Here is a 15,622-nt window from a genome sequence, read left to right as displayed (position 1 = left end):
AAATCAGGTGTACCAGATCTCCTGAAAGACAGAGAATAATTTGAGCATTTTGACCTGGAGGAACTTCCGCTCACTGCAGTGATCGACAGTGGTGGAATGAAGGATGTATGAGGAGCCACCGTTTCGACTAGGGGACTTTTGTCGTCATCAGAGTGACAGCTGCTTTCCTTGACAGCGTTTATATAGCTTACTCTACGCCACCCCGAATGAGAAAGGAGGATAGGGGGTGCGTGGAGTAAGGTGAGGGAAGTCGAAATGTTAAAAAATATCTATTTTTTTGTATATTCTCTATTTTATCTCTCTTGTTTGAATTGAGAGAACAAAAAGTTCAGTCACTTTGCACGGAGCTGTGGTGACGGTCAAATCGTGATTCATACTGCAATCAGAGGGCTTCAGCTTGCTTCCGCTAGCTGACGCAACAACATGTGTACCAAACGTGTATACCGAACGAAACGACACGTGTATCAGCCAGCCATCTGTCATGCTTAACTAGCCCGAATGGTTATGGATCCAACGGACAATATTTTAAACGCGTAAGCATTTCTGTGCCTACCCAACCAGGAAACCTGTTGGTCTGTCTGTCACGTAAGACGAATAGCTGCAAAGAAATTAAAGTATGAAACAGAATAAATCCGAAAGGAAAAAGTTTGTGGCGATGTGTTTCGAGTCTACTTCCCCACTCTCAGAAGCCGAGTGGCTTTTTCACTGGGCTAAACACCTACGCTTGTTGAAGGTGAGTATATCTGAACCATATGAATGTGTTGTACCGGCGGTACAAAACAAATGTCAAAGGAGAACAGTTTTTTATGAAATCATTGTTAAAAGATTTGACAATCGTGAAATAAAAGCCATCTCTAGGACCACATGTAGAGCCGACTTGGTGCTTTGTAGACATCAGGAAAATTGTGATTTTGCGAAAGTTTAATGCGAAACACGGCTACATCCCCGATGCGTATCGGTGGTCGCGGGATGCGCCTTCCGTTGGCGCGTTCCTTCACCAACCAAAATGCCACCGATCTCTGAGGGCTCATGTGCTTCGCGTGGCGCAACACAGACAGATACGCAATCAATGAGTTGATAAGGATGATAAGGAGTGATTAGGGGTTATATGGGTCTCATCACGGTTTATAATGGTTCGACGGGGGCGGATAAGGTGCTAAAGAGCGATAAGGGCTCATAATGGTCGAAGCAATTTTGATCAGGTTTATAAAGAGCGATAACGGTTGATAAGGGTCAGATCATGTCCGATAAGGTTGATACGGACAGATAGGGACCTGATCGATTGCGATAAGGTTGACAACGACTAATAAGGGTTGGGTCGAATCTGATAAGGTTGACGACAGCCGGTAAGGGTTGATAAAGGCCGGATATAGTCGGATAAGTTTGATAATGGCCGATGATGGTTGATAAGGGCTTATACCGGTCAGATCAAGTTTGATAATATTGATAATGACACCGGGCTGCGTGGAGAAGAGCAAGTGGCGCAATGTTTACGCATACTTAGACACCTCCACTTAAGTTTCTGCATACTTTTTGATAAAAGAGAAAGCAAGTAAAAACAAGAAGGCGGTCTTCATGGGGAGACAATGCTGTCACAGTAAATAAATTCGGAGCCGAAGTAATCACTGTAGTGTGATCTTTAATATACGAACCACAAATCAAGAATTTTTTACGTAGTTTGTTTGATAATATGAAGCACTTCCTTCTTTTTCTTTTTTTGCGCGTTGGTGCACTAGGATATATGTAGAAATACGTGGTATACATGCAGAAAATATTCGGAGACGACTCGGCACATAGTAATGGAATACGAAGGTATCCATTCAGCCAGAAACGGAGGGAACATAGCGCTGGGGTTCAAAGCTAATGGGAGCGTTAACTGACCAGAAGTGTAGATCAGAAAGGAAACATTCGGAGCCTTGGCGGAGGAGTAAAGCAGGGAATAGAAGGGCACAGGGTCGTCGCAGGCATAAAGGAAACTTTACAAGATAAAATAGAGATAGGCAGAATGGTAGATAGCAATAGTTTTAGGAAAGCCTATGGAACTCAACAGCACCTAGCGACTTCTTGTCATTTCCCCTATCCAGGGGGGATGCCATTAGAAGTCATTACCATCATCATATCAATTAAATATTTTTTTAATGTCAAACGTAGCGAATGCACTAGTGTTTCGTCGCTCTCTCTCTCTCTCTCTCTCTCTCTCGCTCGCTCTGTGTGTGTGTGTGCGTGCGTGTGTGTGCGTGTGTGTGTGTGTGTGTGTGTATGTGTGTGTGTGTGTGTGTGCGTGCGTGCGTGCGTGCGTGCAAGCGTGCGCGCGCGCGTGTGTTATTACTCAAGGTTATTAGTCACTAACTCGTCCAACTGTCGATTCTACGAACCTCTAGCCTGAATGTTAACTGGCACCGGAAGACACTTCCGCCATCCTCGTTCTCCTTCAGTGCACTTAATGTTTCGTGTCAAGTTACAACATTTACGAAAGAAGGCTCCGCATAGCGTAGCACGGCCATTCGTTAGACGATGCACTGTGTTAGGCTGCAACATATCCTGCGTTTGTACGCACAAACTATATACGACACAACCTGAACGTTGTATCAAAATGCTGCGGCAACGATGTTGCGATACCAGTCTGCGAAGCGACGACCCCCGTAAAGCAATCTAAGCTTTATGTCCTAGCCTCCCCCCAAGAGACGTAGTAAGTATCCCGATTTTTTTTTTTTTTTTTTTTTGTACGAAACACTGTACGGATGTCGTATACGTACGCTCGAGACCCTCGAGACGTCTCCGTTATTGCCCCTTTCGCGGTGTGTCCATTAAGAGTACCAATTCCCACGACGGCGTCTGAAGCAAGCGACGCGACGAGTGATGACACAAAAAGAAAAACACGCGCCGGCCAGAAAGGCTTCTCCGATGTTCAACAGAAACGACGGCATTTCATCAAAGTAAATACCATGACGACCCATGTAAAGTTAGGCCTTACGACACTCGTTGTAAAACACGCACACGCGCACGCGCGCGCACGCACGCACGCACGCACGCACGCAAAGACGCCAACATTCGTTGCAACGACATTATCCGGGAAATACTATAGGCTGTATAAGTCGGCGACGAAACTTATTTCTTTGCCCCTTTACGTTATAGAGAAAGGAGATAAGTTAGAGTAAATGGCAACGCGTCATTATAGTGGAGCCCGATCCCACGGGCTTTCCGTATATACCGTGTGCTGCGCGCTTTTAACTGAGCTACGACGGATGCTATCCTGCCACAGACTTTCCGTGGGAATTACGAAACGGTGATTCGCACAGGCTGGACCAACATTTCTAATCGGCACGAAACCCCTTATAAAAGTACCGCACAATACGTTAGGGCAAGAAATTCTGAAAAAGTAACGCCTTACTTCACAGGAGCGCAAGGTTGAAGCGACCCACTATGTACAGTGTGCCGTATAAGGGGCAGCGTGAGGCGGCAGCACCGCAAGGATAAAATCCGGCGCACGGTTCCACGCAAAACGCCCACAATTTGAAGCTGTTATAAAAGGCTCTGAAAGCTACCAGACACGCACAGCCAATTCTCGAGGCGACGCAGTATAGTTGGGGCGGTTGCCAGTGGCGTAGCCAGAAATTTCGTTCGGGGGGGGTCTCACTTGGCAGCTCGGCCTCCTCCGTATAGAAATTGTCGAGGGATCAAATACATTAAACAATAATAATAACTACGTTGCCATTGCCAAAGATGCTGTAAACGAATTCTTGAACGCTACGCATTGTCAATACAAATAAAATAGATAATTTTCATAAAACAATATACTCGTATGTCTAAAAGATTGTGCCTGAAATAACTGATACCAATTCTTCCATGTTTTCTGTATATTTAATGAGTAAAACAAATATCACACGAACTTTGGAACTATATCAGTTTGAAACCAGCAAAGCAGTACCCGCTGACATGAAAAATGTAAAGGCCACGAAATGAACAAGTTGAGGAGAAATATTTTAATAAACTTTGTTACCCTCCCTGCCTTTCTCTCATTTGCATCTCTCTGTCATTCAAGAGCATTGTTTACATTTTTGTACATATGCAACGACCAGGGAAAAATCTCAATGATGCTGTTCTTTGTTAGAATGTATTGCATAGGAGCAGCCGTCACTGGTCGTGTATTTTGAGTAACTGCTCCGAAATTCCAAAAAGTCGCAACAGAGAGCAACATAAAAAAAGAAAGAGTTCTGCAATATATACGAGGGCGAGTCAAATGAAAGTGAGCCAATGCGAAAATATGGCAAACGGGGTACTTTATGTAAAAGTAGTCTCCATGAGCATTTATACATTTGTCCCACTGACTAACGAGTCGCGTGATTCACGTCTGATAAAACTCCTTGGGTTGCTGCTTCAAAAAGTCTGTAACTGTATCTCTCACGTCATTGTCCGACAAGAATCTGGTTCGGTTGAGCGGTTTTTTCAAATGTCCCAAAAAGTGGAAGTCGCGAGGCGACAAGTCTGGGCTGTATGGCGGATGTTTCAGTGTTTCCCACTTGAACTTTGCCAGTTTTTTGTTAACCATATCAGCAACGTGGGGACGGGCATTATCGTGGAGCAAGATGACCCCATCCCTCAATTTTTCACGTCGTTTGTTCTTGATTGCGACACGCAGCCGATCTGACGTTTCCCAATATCGGAAACGATTGATAGTTTCTCCAGGCTTAGCAAATTTGGTCAATAATGGCCTCTGACGATCGAAAAAGAAAGTCAACAGCACCTTTCCGGCAGAAATGACGGCCTTTGCTTTCCTTGGGTGTGTTGAATTTAAATGTTTCCAATGTAAGCTTTGCCATCGTATTTCAGGCTCGTAGTAGTGGCACCATGATTCGTCCCCGGCCACTATTGCAGACAAAAAGTTGTCACCCTCATCATGACACCGGACTAGATGAGTCAAGGCAGCGCCGAACCTCTCCGTCTTCTGGCGGTGGTTCAAAATCTTGGGCATCCATTGCACACACAAGAGCCGACAACCGAGATGTTCATGAATTATGGTGTGAGCCGAACCGTGACTGATGTTCACACGTCCTGCCAATTCATCGATGCTTATCATCCGTTTTTTTTCTAATCAGCCTTTGCAATTGTGTTGGGGGTGATTGCAAGGTGGCTTTGACGCGGTCTTGGATCGTCTTTGCAACTTTCACGTCCTTCTTTGAACCGTTTGCTCCAACGCTTCACAGTGACCAATTAAATGCAATGTTCAACGTACACGGCAGCCATACGGTGACTAATTTCTTTTTCTGAAACATCTTCATCTGTCAAAAACCTGTTGTCATCTTCATCTGTCAAAAACACCACGCTCTTCAAATTTTGGAGTGTTCATTATGTCACGCAACCATGTTCAACCCAGTGTATGAAAGCATTAAAAAACTTTGATCCTCACACCTGCGTGTCCCTTTGTAAATGTGAGATGCCTTTGTGCCACACGCATGCCTCGCAGATAGTGAACCGAACCATTATTGCGCAGGGTGGATTGGTTCACTTTCATTTGACTCGCCTTCATACATTAGAAATGCGAAGATACCGCTTGATAAAGGGCAGAAATGTGTCACTGGAAGCAAAGTTCCCTGCACATATACACAAAACCTCGCAACAAGATATTTAAATATACGTATAAGTTTCCGATAAATCTACGTATCTAAGAAAAAGTCACTGTATATGATGCGTCAAACAAGGCAAATAAACATGTTGCGCAAGAACAGATTAACAGATCACAGCCCCCCTCCCTCCAGTCCATCCGATGTATCGCGTGCGACGGAAGGCAGCGCGCTTGCTCCCCGCTTTTCTTCCTTGCGCACACAAGACTGAGCCACCATCGCCGGCTCACTAAACAACTCACCCATGCCACCGCCGCCCACCCCCTTTCACTAGCACATACAGCATGCGGCGCGCGGTCACGATGTTACCGCCCTTGGACTTTATACGGAACATGAAGGCGACGGCGACGGCGACGGCAGGAATGCGCCTGGAGTGTCCGTATTGCTATCGCAATAATGTAATAAGAATATCCGGCGACTGAAGCGTCCCGTGGCCCATTACTTTCCGCAAAAGAATTAACAAAATCGAACTTTCACCATGCGACAATTCGCTGCGCCGCAACAATGTTTTTTTTTTTTTGGGGGGGGGGGGGGGGGGGGGGGGCTGCGGGGTGCACCGAAATGAAATAACGGAAAGGAAAGCATATTGAATACAATCGAATGCCTACTTGGGGCACCTAGTGGGGCTACCGAAGGAATATCGAAGAAAACGTGAGACGCTTGGTCCACAGAGAACCATACTCATACTGCTCGGTATCCTACACCGGCGAGACAAGGCTTTCTGGAGAGGTTGCGCTCAAGCGAACGCGTAGCAACGCGTCGAGTCCCCACAGTGACGCCGGCGAGCGACCATTGTTTCTTTTTCTCGTCTGCTAGCCAGGAGGAGTCCAAAACTCTGGCAGGCCAAAATCTACTCGGCCAGAGAAAAACGAACGCACGCTGAAGTGCGCCGCGCGTTGGTCGGGGCAACACGAGAAAAACGCATGCGCTCTGGCTGGCTATGGCAGCCCGCGGGTAGGAGAACAAGAAAACTGAAGACGCTCAATGGGTGCTCGCCATTAAAAGCCAAAGTAAAAAAAAAATTAAGAAGAACGTAGTTGCCTTTGCTGGCAAGAGTGCCTTGACATGGTTTCTTTGGCGCAGGTGAAAAAAAACATGACGGCACAAACGCTTGGTCTCATCGGGCCTCGCTGTGTGCTTTGCGAACTTGTCTGATAGTGTGTTGATTTGGCTTGTGTCGTTGTATGGTACGGTGTACGACTTTTGAAAAGTGAATGCACCCTGGCGTCAAATGTTTATAACAGCATTAAATCCACAAAATTCCGGAATTAAAATCTAAAGCACGACTTTGGAAATGTCAATGCACCTTTCGCATCAAAAGTTTGCGAGAACTTATGCCCATAAAGTTTTAGAATTGAAATCCAAGCGCTGCCTAGATACCACGGCCTCCGCGAGATGTCGCGACCAGCCCGCTCGCCATCAAAACGCCTTTGAGACTTTTTGCTTGGATGGAGCTCCTTGCGTTACGATATGCGACTCCCGGTGCATGGGCGTTGCCGCGAAATCCAGCGCGAGTTCGCAATGTTCGTGCTAAAATGTCTTTTCGAGCGTGAAAAGGACATTCTAGACGAAATCGAGCATGATTTCAGGCGCCCGGGGTTGTTTTGGTCGGCGGCGCATGACAGCACGAAAAAATTTCGGGGGGGGGGGGGGGGGGCTGAAGCCCCATAAGCCCTCCCCCCCCCTGGCTACGCCCCTGGCGGTTGCTACTTCCATCCATGACGTCACGGCGAATTGGTGCGGGAACTTCAAGGCGGCGTCGCCACCCGCCTTTCGTGTTTGCGCATTTTCTCACTAATGAAGCCTCCTCTCACGGCAAGGGTGGCATTCCTGGTGTTGGAGAAACTCGATTTACTAACACAACTCAACTTACTTTTCTATTTAGTGTCACTTCAATATTGTCGGCAAGGTAAGCGATCGGTACGTAATTTCGAAGCGTGGAACTTATCTCTCTCTATAAAGAACACGACGTATTTACAGTCGCTTGAGTTTTGGATAGCGACACATTGTTTTATTGCGGCGCAGCAACGCGCAAGATATAGTAGTGCTTCGCGCCTGCAGAGCAATGAAGCGTACAGAGCGCCGCACTCCTTCCTCCCCAGTCCACTTCAGCAAAGGGTTCAGAAGTCACGGTCGGTTACGCCGACCGCGGTTTGGGAAGTACGGCCACAAGAACGTAGAGTCGAAATGAATCGGAATGCTTTCGCGAGATAGTCATTCGCCCTTCATGGAAATGACGTCCGCTTCATTTCCTCTGCGGCACGCAGCGAAGGTCATGTTTTATACAAAGCAGGGCGAAGCAGCTGGTGCTTAACGTCCTGCGAACAGTCAGGAAGGCGAGCGAGGGCAAAGAAAACGGGCGTCGCGGTTTTCATTCCTTTCTACAGCGAAGCTGTTTGTGGTCAGCGTTCCGTGCATTTCTCTTCTGCGTGCGCAAAAACCTTGGGCCGATCCCGAAGATAGTGAAATACCGGGCCGACCCGCGGCCAACGTGAAGCAGGCTTCAAGCACTCCGCCAACTTGCAAAAATGAGCTAAATATCTTGGGTCCAAATAGAACCCGTATCAGATATTAAACTGATAAGAACAGATACTACACTTTGACATCCGGCGGCCATGTCTACGTTCGCACCACCCTCTCTTTGTCGGCGTTCCAAGCGCTTGCGTGTCTACTTTCCTTTCCTTCCACTCTCCCGTGGTGGCGGTCCCGTCGAAACGTCACGCGTGTCTAATTTCCTGCGGCTCCTCGGGGCGAAGGTCCCGTCGTCCACGCGAATGTATGTAAAGATCACGGTTAATGAGTTCGTACCCTTGTTCCGAATTCTGTGTCACCTCTGTATCATGCGCTAAACAGCTTCGCTGGTCATCCACCTTCAAAGAATGGAACGGCTAATGAGCTTTCTTTTTTTTTTTTAGAAAAACCACTGAAAATCATGCACCGCGTAATAATAGACATAGACACGAAGTGCTCTTTCCGAAGTTTCATATAGATGCACTCGTACTGCTGTATGAGTGCATCCTCGGCCCGATGGCGTTCAGTCTGCTTCGCATTGCATATCTTCCTTGCTATTCGCACATTTCTGCAACAAAATTTTCAGTGCGTGGTTGTTTATTTATTTATTTATTCATTAAATTCAATAATATTTATTTATTCATTAATTATTTATTCATTATAATTCATTATTCGTTAAGGGTTTCTTGCTCACACATCAGTGTCTCCATTCTGTACGGCGATCTTGTTTCAGCTTGACAAGGATTTTTTTTTAAAGCGAAGCCTTTCTTGGCAAACATTTGCCATTTTGATAGCATCTATCTATCTAAAAAATTATGGGATTTTACGTGGCAGAACCACGATCTGATTATGAGGCACGCCGTAGTGGTGGACTCCGGAAATTTGGACGACCTGGGGTTCTTTAACGTGCACCTAAATCGAAGTACACGAGCGTTTTCGCATTTCGCCCCCATCGAAATGCGGCCGCCGTGGCCGGGATTCGATCCCGCGATCTTGTGCTTAGCAGCCCAACACCATAGCCAGTAAGCAACCACGGCGGGTTGTCGGTCGGTCGGTCGGTCGGTCGGTCGGTCGGTCGGTCGGTCGGTCGGTCGGTCGGTCGGTCGGTCGGTCGGTCGGTCGGTCGGTCGGTCGGTCGGTCGGTCGGTCGGTCGGTCGGTCGGTCGGTCGGTCGGTCGGTCGGTCGGTCGGTCGGTCGGTCGGTCGGTCGGTCGGTCGGTCGGTCGGTCGGTCGGTCGGTCGGTCGGTCGGTCGGTCGGTCGGTCGGTCGGTCGGTCGGTCGGTCGGTCGGTCGGTCGGTCGGTCGGTCGGTCGGTCGGTCGGTCGGTCGGTCGGTCGGTCGGTCGGTCGGTCGGTCGGTCGGTCGGTCGGTCGGTCGGTCGGTCGGTCGGTCGGTCGGTCGGTCGGTCGGTCGGTCGGTCGGTCGGTCGGTCGGTCGGTCGGTCGGTCGGTCGGTCGGTCGGTCGGTCGGTCGGTCGGTCGGTCGGTCGGTCGGTCGGTCGGTCGGTCGGTCGGTCGGTCGGTCGGTCGGTCGGTCGGTCGGTCGGTCGGTCGGTCGGTCGGTCGGTCGGTCGGTCGGTCGGTCGGTCGGTCGGTCGGTCGGTCGGTCGGTCGGTCGGTCGGTCGGTCGGTCGGTCGGTCGGTCGGTCGGTCGGTCGGTCGGTCGGTCGGTCGGTCGGTCGGTCGGTCGGTCGGTCGGTCGGTCGGTCGGTCGGTCGGTCGGTCGGTCGGTCGGTCGGTCGGTCGGTCGGTCGGTCGGTCGGTCGGTCGGTCGGTCGGTCGGTCGGTCGGTCGGTCGGTCGGTCGGTCGGTCGGTCGGTCGGTCGGTCGGTCGGTCGGTCGGTCGGTCGGTCGGTCGGTCGGTCGGTCGGTCGGTCGGTCGGTCGGTCGGTCGGTCGGTCGGTCGGTCGGTCGGTCGGTCGGTCGGTCGGTCGGTCGGTCGGTCGGTCGGTCGGTCGGTCGGTCGGTCGGTCGGTCGGTCGGTCGGTCGGTCGGTCGGTCGGTCGGTCGGTCGGTCGGTCGGTCGGTCGGTCGGTCGGTCGGTCGGTCGGTCGGTCGGTCGGTCGGTCGGTCGGTCGGTCGGTCGGTCGGTCGGTCGGTCGGTCGGTCGGTCGGTCGGTCGGTCGGTCGGTCGGTCGGTCGGTCGGTCGGTCGGTCGGTCGGTCGGTCGGTCGGTCGGTCGGTCGGTCGGTCGGTCGGTCGGTCGGTCGGTCGGTCGGTCGGTCGGTCGGTCGGTCGGTCGGTCGGTCGGTCGGTCGGTCGGTCGGTCGGTCGGTCGGTCGGTCGGTCGGTCGGTCGGTCGGTCGGTCGGTCGGTCGGTCGGTCGGTCGGTCGGTCGGTCGGTCGGTCGGTCGGTCGGTCGGTCGGTCGGTCGGTCGGTCGGTCGGTCGGTCGGTCGGTCGGTCGGTCGGTCGGTCGGTCGGTCGGTCGGTCGGTCGGTCGGTCGGTCGGTCGGTCGGTCGGTCGGTCGGTCGGTCGGTCGGTCGGTCGGTCGGTCGGTCGGTCGGTCGGTCTGCGTGCGGGGAGCCTACCAAGTTAACGAAACGACCATGGGAGCACCAAGACGTATGCAGCTGTTTCATGACCTACATGACACACATGTCATAACATTCATGTCATGACCAATCATTTATGTTCATCATACTGTTGTCATACTATGCCAATTTTGGTACATACCAAGACGCAGGCGGCTGTTTCAAGACCTACATGACAAGCATGTCGTGACATTCATGTTATGATCAATCATTTATCTTCGTGGGCGGACAGACAGACAGATACTGTCAAAATGGCAAATGTTTGCCAAGAAATACTTCGCATTTAATACCCTGAGCGCCGACTACGCCCCGTCAAGCTAAACACAGACGGTCACAGAATACAGACACAGAACAAGCATGCTTTGTGCACGAATTCGAATCCCATCCACGAAACAAGTCGCAACGAACCAACGTTCCGTCATGACACCAAGAACAAGCGTTAACGAAACCAATGTTACCACCTAAATGTCAGTATATTTTGAAACGTGGGATTTATTATTATTTTATATATTGGTAGTAGTAGTAGTAGTAGTAGTAGTAGTAGTAATAGTAGTAGTGCAAATAAATAAATAAAAGATATCGCTCATGCATGGGAAGCCCCAGTTCACAGGCTGTGAACACGGAATTCTAAATAAACGGCGACGATGCCGAGCGACACGCGCTGATTGATGGGGGAAAAAAAGGTGCATCTTTATAGACAGCGCCGACAGCTCGTTGAAATAAAGTATGGCGTAGTAATGCCAAGCTTAGCCTTCAAAGTACGCAGCAGCGCACCAGCACGAGGAGGAGGTTACGAAAAGAGGAGAGATGCACTCACCCTCGCTGCTGGACTTGATGGCGTTCTCCAGCCTGCTGAGCTCCTGTTCCACCTCTCTGAGCGAATACTCGCGACTCTCCGGCGCCGCGGCCACACTCAGGCACGGGTCGGTCCCCAGGTAGCTGCAGCTGAGCTGCCCCTGCTCGGTGAGCCTCACTATCGCCCCCTGCATGCTCCTGGGAGAGAATGGCCGTCGCTGTAACTAGAGTTCAGCTTTTACCGGTTAAGCCAAAAAAAGAAAAAAAAATTTACCACGAATTTTCTTTTTCCCCGCAATTCGGTTTTAACTAAATTCTGGAAATCAAATTTATCAGGCCACTAAAATTTATCAGAGAGCTTATGCCGGCGATCGGCGCGCACTTGCGAGCTTCTTGCGCTGCGATGCAAGGAGCCTGGCGAGGTCAGAGTCACGTGTCAGCCTGCCATTTGTCTCGTTTTTTTTTTACTTATTTTCTGCCGTGAGGGGAGGGGGGTGGAGGTTCTGGCACTTGGAAGGGTCAGGGAACTCGTGATCCGGTTCCTCACAGGCTTCGCGATGCAGCCACTGCAGTGGATGAACGAGGCAAGTTCACTAATGTTAACGCGGAGCCGTACTACCTAGTCTTCCTGCTTTCTTTCTCTTTTTTTTTTCTGAAATATTTGCTGGAGGTTCGTACCTGCACAATCATCGCAAAGAATGTCTCGTTCTATTTGTGCTCCATCATCAAACGCATAAATTTTCTGTTCATATCACCGCATGGAGTTGTGCCCTTGCTTATAGGCTGCTTCACGAAAACTTGGCGAATCTGTGTATTGTGTTGAAGAGAAGAAACTACGGGGAGGGGGGGGGGTGCAATCATACTGCACGTTTCAGCGGCAACAAATTTTTTTGAAGGTCAAAATTTCAGCGCAAGACCCAAGACAACCCACAAAGAAGAGACGAGACAAGCAGTGGCGCTTGTGCTTGTCTCAGCACCAGTGATTGTGTCGTCTCTTCTTTGTAAGTTGTCCTGGGTTTTGCGCTGAAATTTTCACCTTCAAAATGCCATGTACCAACTAGCCCCAACCGAAGTTTTATTGAGGCAACAAAGTTAGTGAATCAGATACACAAATAAAAAAAAACGCAAGCTTGACACAAAGATTTATCCACCGAGAAAAGTCAGTGAAAATCTGCGTGGAAAAAATATATTTACCGAAAAAAAAAACGAATTTTCAAGTGGAAATAAAAACTGGGAACAGTACGCCTAATTTTAGGAAGAAGACAATCGAAAACGCTGAACCCTAGCTATAAGGACAGAGTTGCTAAGCAGTATACCACAGTGATTTTCATCTCTTCTCAGTCCTTCAGCCAGCACACTTCAATATTATCCTGGTTGGTCTCCGTACCTTGCCCCACTCTCTGCGTCACTAGGGATGCGTTATCTTATCTTTCTCGAGCCAACAGCGTTTACAACATCAACCCCAAGTGAAAAAAGTTTCTTTTCCTCATGTCTTTTCCTCATGCAAGGTGATCGTCTTTTAAGTTTCACGGAATTTTTAAATATCGCCTGTTGCAGATAACGTAATTCTAGTCCTTGAGCTGGATTATTCTTGGAGGCGGACATTACTTGCACGAGAATCAAAACACAAATTCAACGAATTAACAAAAGATAGCTAATTAACTTCCTAATTTATTACATTACGGCACATGTGGCAATTTACGACGTGTAGCCGGTGAGTTTGCACGGCATATCAACTTGGAATGAATTTCCAGAATGGCACCAGTTTGGATAGATGCGCCATCAAAATGGCCGTAAAAATGCACTGTTGTTCCACTTCTTTTTTTTTAACAAAACGCTCTTCTATGAATTAAAAAACAAAAGTAACTGGAGCGGCCATGTATTTCGTGCGACACTTTGGGAAATATTATCTCAAAACTAATGTCATCCTGGAAATTCATTTCAAGTGGATACGTCTCGCAAACTCGCCGGCTACAATCCGTAAATTGCAACACGTGCCGTAAAGGATATAATTAATAATTAATTAACAGGTTAATTAGTGGATGTTCCTTAATTCGTTGATTATGCGTTTCGATTTCTCGTGCTAATAATGTCCGCTTCTTCGAATAATCCAGCTCAAGGTCAGGAATTATGCTATATGCCACAGGCGATTCTTAAAAAATTCCGTCAAACTTAAAAATGATCCCCCCGTATAACCAAGCTGTCACACCAATTTCTTTTTCTTCAAACCTGAAAGAATTGACCCACAATATCGCAATATTTTTTTGCAACCATCATAAAAATTGCTAACACCTCAAGACAGAACACGAATGAATAACTCGTTTTTCCTTTTCTTCAATCAACTAGCGCTTTTTAGAAAAACACAGCGCGCATACTTTATGCTTTGGTCATTGGTATTAGTATCAGTGACATAATCAATGGAGTTCATCTAAACTGAATTGCTCAGAATCGTAGCCAGTCGGTACTTGTTGATTAAACTGATTTTCTTTTTTTTTTTTACTTTCTTCCCTTTCTTTGCCTATACATGTGCGCCCAACGTATGCATGCCGCTTTCGTAGGAACGCGCACGCTGGACACGTGCTTTAAGTGGTGAAAAACCAGACCGCCTGGAAAGCACTCCTCACACTCACGTGGCGTCGTAAAAGAAGCCCACGTGTTTGCTCGGTTTCAAGCGGACGAGGTCACAACTCACAGGGAAGCGTTCGCAAGTATAGTGCGCACATGTGGCTCTGTTCTGCCATCACCACTTCGGCGGCACCACTTTGTCCGAAGCTCATTTATTGCTCACCACTTTTGTGGTATAAGTTTACTAAGGCTCCGCCTTCTTACACACATTGGTGGTCCTCTACATGGAGCACGGTCAAGATTTTTTTTTAACATGTATACGCATTTGGCGCAAAAATACCGATCAATCCATAGAAGCTTAGTCAGTGCAGATGTGCAGAGGCTTACGTGAGTGTGTGTGTGTGTGTAGTCAATGTGTTATTTTCCGCTATTCTTAAGTTTGAGTCATGAACCAATTTGTCAAGAGCACGTATGAGTTATTTATAAGAAGCACAAAATGCTTTTTTTTTTTTTAAATACGGCCAGCCGGTTCTCCGAGCGTCGAACCCTTGACTACACCACGTTGGCCGTGTTTTCCACAATAAAGCATTGCTGCGAACGCGCACATGCAACAAGGTAACTGATACGCCACAGGGCGCGTCACCACTTTCTACAACGTTCGAGAGGTGCCTTGCGGAGCAAAAAAAAATGTGTCTATACTGTCAGAAGTTGCTTTGTTGAAATTACGATATTTGTGTCTATGTACGTGAGCACATGTGCCCGTACGCATGCCAACAACCACAGTCAAACACACCAGATGCGCTCAGCGATCTGAACGAAAAGAAAAACAAAAAAGAAGGATGAAAATTACGCATAGCTCCAACATTCCCGACCAGGTAGATCTCTGCAGACCTTTGCCTTAAAATATCGCTTGTGTTCTTTTTTTTTTTTTTTTCTGGTTTCTCAGGAGCGCACCGGTCTTAGAATACAGCGTTTTCTGCAACTACTGAGACTTCATGGTGTTCTGTTCAAACTACGACGCCAATATATTTCCTTTTCTATTTTATAGCTGTAAGGCTAAGGGGGTAGCTCAAGCAGCGCAACTCGTGACGGCGGTCAGATCCATTGGGCACGCCTGCTGCTATGAGCTGAACCTGAAAAACGTGAACCCCACCGATGTCGACACGGCATGCGTCGCAGAATCCGAGACGCGGCCAGCTGCCAAGAGAAAGCGAGCGGGGCCTGTTGTGCCCAGCTGCGCAACCGTGCTCGCGTGCGAGGGCAAGGCACCACCGCGGCGAAGGTGTACGCGCATGCAGCAGAGAACATGACGCTTACTGTATCGTCGTCCTCGCCAGCGCAATCGGAGCCGACGAGAGCTGGGCAGCCCACTTGAGAACGGTATCGTGGTAGACGAGTAGCGTGCTCCTCTGCGTGGCCATGAGCAGCATCAAGCTGCCTTCCGTCGCTAAGAGCGCAAAAAAGACAAGAAGAAAAAAAACCTTAAGGCGTCATGTGCTCAGCGTGCGCGCTCAACAACATACCGCAGTGATCGAAATATCAGAACGCCTGCACAGATATATGCTGCTCAGGTTTTACTTTCTTTTTCACCCCCAC

The 15,622-nt window shown here is 48.8% G+C and overlaps 1 protein-coding gene and 1 pseudogene across 1 annotated transcript in view; both read right to left on the bottom strand.

Annotated features, from left to right (window-relative positions):
* The window catches only part of BBS9 (Bardet-Biedl syndrome 9), a 56,711-nt gene that overhangs the window by 27,800 nt on the left and 13,289 nt on the right, over nt 1-15,622 (bottom strand). The window contains exons 9-10 of the mRNA XM_055061545.2: nt 15,344-15,473; nt 11,484-11,659 (exon numbers count right to left, since the gene is read on the bottom strand). Of these exons, the coding sequence (XP_054917520.1) occupies nt 11,484-11,659; nt 15,344-15,473 (306 nt within the window). The remainder of the gene's footprint in view (nt 1-11,483; nt 11,660-15,343; nt 15,474-15,622) is intronic.
* Nucleotides 8,059-8,238, bottom strand: LOC126546427 (U2 spliceosomal RNA; annotated as a pseudogene).

This window comes from Dermacentor andersoni, chromosome 1, assembly GCF_023375885.2.
Source record: "Dermacentor andersoni chromosome 1, qqDerAnde1_hic_scaffold, whole genome shotgun sequence".
Lineage (NCBI taxonomy): Eukaryota > Metazoa > Arthropoda > Arachnida > Ixodida > Ixodidae > Dermacentor > Dermacentor andersoni.
This window is presented reverse-complemented; position numbering and strand designations above follow the sequence as displayed.